The following is a 9,170-nucleotide window of genomic DNA, read 5'->3' on the forward strand; positions in this document are numbered from 1 at the left end:
GAATAATAAATTATTATTATTAATTCTTTCAAGCCAACATGCACAGCTGCACGTGTATAACGACTCACATGTACCCTTTTGCAAATAAGGGTGAATATTTAAGGTCAAATATTATGTACTTTTAACAACATTTTTATATATTATATTCATTGCAGAATAATATAAGTGATAATAACAAATGGTTTGAATGGAAGGTTAATTTAAAATATATATATTGGAATCTCATCATCTAAGCGTATCCAAAGCCACAATAATCTCTTCATATTTGAGAAAGCCATACATACTGGTTTATAGAACCTACTCATGATTATTATTATTATTATTATTATTATTATTATTATTATTAAATTATCCCTGTACATGTCCAGTCTTTCTCATTGAGTAATTTCTGCATTTTCATAGTAAAATACATATATTGTTCTCGCATGATTTTCTTAATTATAATGTTATTTTTATGGTACATAATACTGTTTGGTATTGCAAAATAAAACATTTTTTTATTAATAATTCACATATATATTATTAAACTGTGGTTCCCTCTAAATTTTGGTGTCAACTTCGGGCACTTTCAAAGAGAGCTAGCCAGTACTCTCTAACATGATAAAAACTAGAGAGGAGATATTATCTGTCTCATCACATTCCCAAGCAATTGAACATCTTATAATAATGTAATATTTACCCAAATCTAATTGGGTAAACAGTGAACAACACAGAAGAGCAGTCAAAAACTTGACCAACCCTGTCTGCATCAAGACCCCAAGATTAGGAAAAGTAAACGACTAAACTAAACAATACACGGTTTGTCCATGCACATGATGCATGTACAAACTAAGTTTTCCTCCTATTTTCCAAAGAATAATATAAAAATTGACTAGAATAAAATATGAATACTACTACGCCCCCATACAGAATCATTTATTTTTTATCCTTAACAATACATACATACTAATACATACGTATATTTACAAGCGCAACCTAGCTAGCTAGTACCGTACGTACGTACCCTAAAACAATAGCAAGTTGTTCTTAATGTCATACCCCATCTTCTCCAAATTGGGCTGCACTGCAAACTTAATCATTGGTGGTGGTCCACAAGTCAAAGCCAAAGTATCTTCGGATGCAAGAGGAAGATGCTCCCTCAAGATACTCTCCGTGATGAACCCCACACTGTATTCCCACCCTTCTCTTTGGTTCTCCACAACGTACCAAATCTTGAACCGTTCATCGCTCTTGGCCCACGCATCAAGCTCTTCCCTCAGCAAGATGTCATCCTCGCTCCGGTTCGCGTAAACCACGTGCATCTCGGTTCGGTCCTCAGGGTCCTTCAGGATGGCTTGGGCAACTTGGTAAATCGGCGTGATTCCGGTCCCACCAGCCAGCATGGCAAGCCTCTTTGCAAACCGGTGGTTTCCGTGAACCGTGAAGTTTCCTTTGCCAGTGTACTCTATGTGTCCCAACGGACCCTTAATTTCCAAGAAAGAACCAATAGGAAGCGAGTCCAAATGTTGTGACATGAGTCCTCCGTTGGGGAACTTAGGATGCACGTTCTTGAAATAAATCTTAACCACCAAATCAAAGTGTCCCACTTCATCGACGTCGCTAGATGGAGTGTACGCACGCATGCAGAGCTTCCCGTCAATGTTTGCGCACACAAAAACGTGCTTGCCAACTGGCAAGCCCAGGAGCTGGTCCTCCGACGGCAATGCGAAACGGAAGAGCCTAACGTCGTTGGAAATGGATTTCTTGGACACCAGCTTGCATGGGATTTTCTCCCGTGGGTTGAGTGCCACGCTTCGGGTCGGTGTCACCGGCGGAACCGTAACTTCATTTATCGGAGCTAAGTGAGTGGTTTCGGAGTTTCCATGGACAGTGGTGTTAGGGGAGGAGTCGGAGGAGGAGGTGTAGCCGGTGTTGATGAGCTCGCCGATGCGGTAATCTTCGAGCATTTTCTTGGCTTTGTCGGAGTGAATGGCTTCGAACTCTTCGGTGCAGTCAGTGCCGGCGTTGATGAGGATGCTGTCGGTGCCGCCGGGATGGTCCTTGAGGAAACGAGTGCAGTCGTAGACGTGGCCGTGGACGATGATCCATGCGGATTCAGCGGTGCAGTGCTTTCGGACATCGGAGATGGAAAACATCTTGGAGGAAGTGTTCATGAAGGGTGTGGAGACACTCTTCTTGAGGGATGGTGTGGTGTCAGAAGATTTCTCCAGATGCCTCTCCTTCGCCATCCACCCACCGGATTGGTTCCCCGGTTGGGTTGGGTGCTCGAATGATATTCCTATTTCACCCCTGCTGTGTGCCTTGCACATGTTGGTTTTCACCCTGAACCAGCAGTTGTTCATCATGCCCTACATATTACAAATACCTATTTAGTTTTTTTTCATAATTATTAATTATATCTATTTTTTATATTATACTCCCCGTTGAAAATAAAAATAATTATTTTACATTTTTTTATATTTTTATTTTTATTTAAATGTATTAAATTTTTATTTTCACAATTATTTTTATTATGGTCATTTTTACTATAGTGTGACTATACATAATTAAATGCAAATAAAACACATTTTACAACACATAGTCAGAATTAAATCCAGCTTAAATATGTTCTACATTTTTTCTCCAAACAGTATCATTATTATAATAAGTTAGGGGAAAAAGAGAGAGATTTTTTGTTAGATGTTTGTCTAGTCAAGAGAAGTAATTAAGGCCACTAATTTGGTGTTGTGGTTGGGGGAAGTAGCCGCCATATATTATTCTCTAGTGTATATGAAAAAAAAAACAATATTATAAAAATATTAAAATTAACTATTAAAATTAGTTACTAAAATTAATAATGAATATAAAATATATTAAAAATAAATTATATAATATATATTTATATATAAATATATTAATAATTAATTCTAATATACAAATATATTTTAAAAAAAAACCCATAGAGAGAGGTAGGTACCATAACATTCCAAATGAGCTTCTCAGGCTGGGTGTTGAGGGACTCATCCCAAGCACGCACCGCAATTTCCTTGGAACCAAGGAGGTCGAGCACCTCCACCTCCAACGACCAGAAGCACCAGCACCAGTATTTGCCGTATTTGTTCGGCTTCTCTGGGTGCTCTAAGCTGCACACTTGCCACGTCTCCCCACCGTCCATTGTAACCTCAACACGTGTCACCTTTCTTCCACCCCCTGCATGTTCATCAACAAATTAATTAATTAATTAACCTTACTTACAACCTCCAAGTGGACAGCAGTCGTATAAACACTTCATTTCAACCGACTGCCTACAGGTTCCAATATATACACCACCACTACTTGTCATAATAATTTGAAATATTATTATTCAACCAGTTAAAAATACTATTTAATTTAACTCCGCAAGTTCCAATTTATATTTTCAGTGATTTTTTTTTTTCAACTAGGCCATGTATCTACTTTCGTAAAACAGGAAATTCAATTAATTGGTGAATCTTTTAATTTCTTGGTGTGCACTGTTATGAAACACCGTACCATCCATAGTTTTACAATTAAAGTCGTACTTTGCATCCATTTTTTTCTTCAAATAGAATATTCAACTTTAACATGTGCTTACCCTAAATAATCACCAATTGTTCCAATCTAACTCTATGTTATTTGCTCTTCCTTTATTTAAAATTGAATCCTTGCAAAGCCGTTCATTTCCATATATAACTATCAATTTTGTTTTTTGGCCTTGCATTTTGTTTCCGTGAACAAGACACACACATATATCCACGCACTTTTGGAAATTAAAAATGATCAACCAACCAATAGCAGCAAAACATGACAAAGCTCCTGATGATTGTTTTGAGATAGTCAAATCCATCCAAACAAACTCGATGTAACAAAAGCCAATATTTAAAAAATGTATATAATAAAAATAAAACCGGTAAAAGTGCTTCGAAGTGTGAGAAATTAATATGAATGGAGATCTCAACTAGTGATACCAGAAAGTTTGCAACCAATGATTTCCCTTTCAGGTGCATGCGCACGCAGTTATTGGTGTATTTTACCAGTGCTAGGATGTAATTCTATTCATTCACTTTTACAAATTTTGAGAAATAATTTATTAATTAAAAAGAGTTGAATTAAATATTACTGCAAAAGTGAAGGAAAAGAAGAAAAAATAAGAAGAGAAGAAATTGTGTTAATCAACTCACCAGAATATGCGTATCCCCTGAGTACATAAGGCCTCTGAGTAGTCCACGAGTTTATCGGCAAAATCTCGTCATGGCACGGCGTCGTTATCACAGAATTTATGTTGAGCTCATTGATCAAATACTCTGGCTTGTACCACCAAGCTAATAAAAAAGATAATAAATTATTAGTTACCCTTAAAATTGAAAAAAAGAAAAAAGAAAAAAAGAAAAAAAATACCTTCTGCATTGGCGAGTTCAGCATCCACATGAGAGGGGAGTACTCTGTTATCTTTGTAGTGGTAATAACTGTCAGATTGCTTCGGTGTAACTATGATGCGTTTCAACCATTTAACCATGCGTCCACCGATGAATCCGGGGATGATCATTCGAACAGGGAAACCGTGATCTGGCGCTAAACGCTCGCCGTTTTGCATGTAAGCCAGGATTATATCGCGGGAGGGATCCAGTGCAACCTCCCTCAGGATACTCGTTCCGTATTTGGATCCACCGCCACCTGGCAGATCCTCAGCGCCCTCGAAGCACACGTGGAGGGCGCCCTTCGTTTTGCTCATGATCCCGCACCGCTTCAACAAACTCCATAACGGCACACCTCTCCACACCGACGTGGAAATCGCCGCCGCTCCCCAGTTGAAACCGATGCTCTGCTTCACCATGTTTTGTTCCTTGCGCCGGTTTCCTGCGCAAACAAGCGTTGCAGGGAACTCGCGGCTTGGGAAATCGTGGAGAAGCTGGTCCATGGTGATGTGTGCAGGACGTTTTACCATTCCGCACACTTCTACGGACCAGTCCTCCCATTGGGCCTTGGGAACAGGCCCGTGGTTACGTACGTAGTGGATTGGGACCGGTGTGATGAAGCCATGGTGCATGAGGCGTTGTAGCGGTGGCTCAGAGTTAAACGGGTGCTTTCCGGTGAGACGGACGAGGGAGGCGTTGCGCTGGATCCAGCTGTCGGAGGTTCCATCGTCGCGCGGGTCGTAGATTGAAGGTTCCAATTCAGCGGTTCCCTTGTGAATGAGGCTTTTGAGTTCGGCGACGTCGTTTTCGTCGTCTTCTTCGTCGTCACTTGAACATACGTTGTCTAAGTTGAACGGGGAGTCAGGTGACTTCTTGGGGCGCGTGAAGTCCGGATTTTGCGGGAGTTTGTTATAACCGCGAATGGGGGAATCAGAGCGGTTGTTGTTATTATTGTTATGCGAAGGCTTGAAAGTGCGTATGACGCCGTTTAAAGGGGTTTGGGCTTGGAGACCTGGGGCTGGGTATTGACGGTTATCAACGGAAGCCGCCATTGCGGAAACTAGTGGAGAGTAATGTGTTTCAGTGGTTGAAGAAAATTAAAGGATTTGAATGAACATGGATGCGAATGGTTGTTGAGTTGAGCGAGGGAAACCAGGGGAGGGATAAGGGGTGTTATATAGGGAAGGTTTGAGGGAAGGACAGAAAGAAACGTAGGGAAGGTACGCCACACAAATGAGAAAGGAGTTGTAGTAGTGGTAGTATTAGTATACAATATGTCCCACACATACTTATTACTGAAAATAGTAGGCGTTTCTATTTAGATTAGGTGTACATGGTTTTGTAAATATTTTATTTTTGGTGTTAAAATTCAATGATAATAAAATGTGACAGAAATAATAAGCTGTAACCAAAAGTTTCTTTTTTTTTTTTTACCAAAAAAATAGAAATTCAAATTTACAAGTATGAAAAGACGTTTTTCAACCTTATTATATCTACAATAAAAATAGATTATTATTTGAGCTTTCTTATTTCACCTTATCTTTTTATAGAATAATAACATAATAAATAGATTTCAAAAAGTTACCAAATAAGTACTTCAAAATTATTTTGTGATGGACATTATAGGTTCACTAAATATGTCTGAAAATTATAACATTAGACATATAATTATGAGTCCCTAAATTATATATATATATATATATATACACTAATAAGTATGTGAATGTATAACATGATGTTCGGTCCAATTTATGCATGTGAGGAGAAATTTACACGAGATCATTGAAAATGTCTTCGTATAAAAATATGTTCAAAACATTTTTTTCATTGAATAATAATAATAATAATAATAATAATAATAATAATAATAATAATAATGTACAGAAGATAATAAGTAAAAATCGACACAAATTAAAGTCATAGGCTATGCATGTTGGTGGGGTAGTGATATATGGAAACATAAATATCTGCTATTTTGGTGTGTGTACAAACATAATAAGCAAAGACATAAATATCTGTTCATTAGTTATTATATATGTGGTACAATTTTTTTTGTGAACAAATATAAGAATAATATTATGAATTTAGTTAATTTGTGTCTCAAAAATATATACAAAAATATAATAATAAAAGATTTAAAATTTTTATATATTCAATACACTGAAATATAATCAAGTTTTTTTTTCAATAATTTTGAAAACATTTATTTTATAGTGTTCTTAACCTATATTTTTAAGATACAAGTTAATAAAAATCCATTATTTATTATATGTATTTTTTGTATATTTTATTTTTTACTAAAAGTGATCCATAAAAATGAAAAAAAAATCTTTTATAATATAAAAAGAGATATATAAATGAAATGTCGGCGAAAAATAATAAAAATATTATTATCAAAATATAGCAGGTAAATAAGAGATATTAAAATGAAGACGAAAAAACAGTCACCAAAAAAAAAAAAATGAAGACGAAAAAAGCTATATAAGAAAGTTTTGGGTTAGGGATACGTGTAATACACATAATCCCCTTTATGTATTTGATTACTAATGTAATAATGTTAATCAAATCTTAGATTCAGTGTGAGCATTTTTCCCCGCAGTAGAAACCCCCAACTTGGCATAAATAACTATTAAAAACAAATGATATTTTTGTAGACAAAAACATTTCCAACACGGCAACATTCAAAACATAGTGCATTTCTGTTAATACCTCAAACCTAGGTGGAGGTTTTTACTTTAAATACTTCAGTTGTTAAACAATGTTCAGTGACTTCAAGAGGGTGCACGTAGCATGGTTCTGTTAGAAAAATTTTCGTCTATATATCAATTATTTGATATAAAAATATTATGTATACATAAAAAATTAATTATTATTTATTTATATATATTATTTAAATTATTTTTAATATATATTTTATATTTTAATATATATTTTATATAAATCATTAATTTAGTAATTAATTTTCGGTGTAAATATAACAACCTATTTGATATACTCGCATATAAAGGATTCTTTTCTCTGTATGCATGGAGCCATTGGTTCCCTAGTTTTATCAACAAATATTTGATCTTTTTGACTAGAAGTTTTTTAATTAGCATTTTTTTCATAAAATACTAGTAATATATGTTAACCATATATAATAATTACACATAAATAAAAAAGATTTGTGTGTCTCATTGAATTATATTATACGAAAATATTTAATAATAATAAAAAATTAATCAAAATTAATTAAAATTTATCTTATTTAATATTTATTAATTATTATAACAAAATAATAAATATTAAATAAAATAAGTTTTCATTTTTTTTTAGTATTACCGCGTGTATATATATAAGTTGTACAGAATTGTATATTGTAATAGTTTATACAGAAGTGGAAGAAGGGACACTAAAAAGGTAAGTTGGTTAATTAATGTAGAAGATGGGTAAAGTGCATGGAGACATGTATGTATCTAATTATATAGCGAGATGGTCGGTTAAATACGGTCTAGATGGTATCTGGCCATATAAAGCCTATGCATATATATGCACCCTTCAATGCACAAAACAATACAATGCAAATTATTAAACTCAAAGTGATCTATATGCTTCACACGTACATTAGTTTATGTAGCAAACAACTCCCACCACTCCTTCATGCTTTTTTTTTTATTATTTTTAAATGATATATATGAAGTTAATATTCTTGCATTATTGTGAGGATATGCATGAGAGATATATGATGTTTTCTGGAAATTGTGATTATATGAACATATATCCATCAATCCATGACACTGCTCATTATTATCTTCTTAATATAAATGTATTGTTTTTTATTTTTATTTTAATTATATTATTATCCTCTCTCAATTTTAAAATATTATTGTGACATTGCCTACTAAATACGGTTTTCTATTTAAATTAATAAAAAATGTATTTTTTTACTTAAATATGTAAATTATCAAATATTTATTCATATAAATTATGTAACGTATTTCAAGTATTAAGACTCATATATACATGTCAGGCTATATATAGAATACAGTTAAAATGTTTATTCATTTGAGAGATTTTATAAATTTTAAAAATTTGTCACACCTTTAGTTTAGTACAAAAATTAAACTATATAGTTTGCTGTAATTACGTGTGCTTAAGAAGTATTAACAGACAAAATACGATGTGGAACGTAATCGAGGCATTAGATTTTGGAGGTTGATTTGTCTATCGAGAGAAAAAACATGTAAAAGAAGAAAAAATGTGTGATTTACGTGTAAGTTGTGGAATAATTTTTGTTAGTTTATCAATTTAATTACCAAAATAACTTAATCACTTACATTACTGTACTTCGAAATTAATAAGACATTAATATAAATTTATAAATTAAAAATACACATACAACATATCAAAGGTGATAAAATAGATCGAACCCACCAAATTTCCAAAAAAAGGTAGATTAGACTATGATTTAGAACCTGCACGGCCAAATGCAGGGGTTTTTTGAAAAAAGAGACGGATTAAATTCTGGACCAAATGTTATTTATTTATTTTTATTTTAATAAAATAATAATTAATCTTACAAAATTAATAATTATATAATTTTTAAATATATATTTTTATTTTTTTATTAATTTTATTTTATTTTACATTTTCATATATATACTCAATTTATGTGAGTTATTTTTTAAAATAAAAATAATTTTATTGACAGATGTTATTTTAAATAATTTTATTAAAATTAAAATTTTTAAAAAAATTAATAAAAAATTATATAATAAT

The 9,170-nt window shown here is 33.3% G+C and overlaps 1 protein-coding gene across 1 annotated transcript; it reads right to left on the reverse strand.

Annotated features, from left to right (window-relative positions):
- Positions 1 to 638: 638 nt before the first annotated feature.
- Positions 639 to 5,644, reverse strand: LOC130943449 (inducible nitrate reductase [NADH] 2). Its single transcript, XM_057871327.1, has 4 exons — positions 4,396 to 5,644; positions 4,179 to 4,319; positions 2,957 to 3,189; positions 639 to 2,348 (listed from the first exon to the last, which is right to left on the reverse strand). Exons 1-4 carry the CDS (start codon positions 5,462 to 5,464, stop codon positions 1,005 to 1,007), a joined length of 2,787 nt encoding a protein of 928 aa, XP_057727310.1. The 5' UTR covers positions 5,465 to 5,644; the 3' UTR covers positions 639 to 1,004.
- Positions 5,645 to 9,170: the final 3,526 nt, after the last annotated feature.

Source organism: Arachis stenosperma, chromosome 8 (assembly GCF_014773155.1).
Source record: "Arachis stenosperma cultivar V10309 chromosome 8, arast.V10309.gnm1.PFL2, whole genome shotgun sequence".
Classification (NCBI taxonomy): domain Eukaryota; kingdom Viridiplantae; phylum Streptophyta; class Magnoliopsida; order Fabales; family Fabaceae; genus Arachis; species Arachis stenosperma.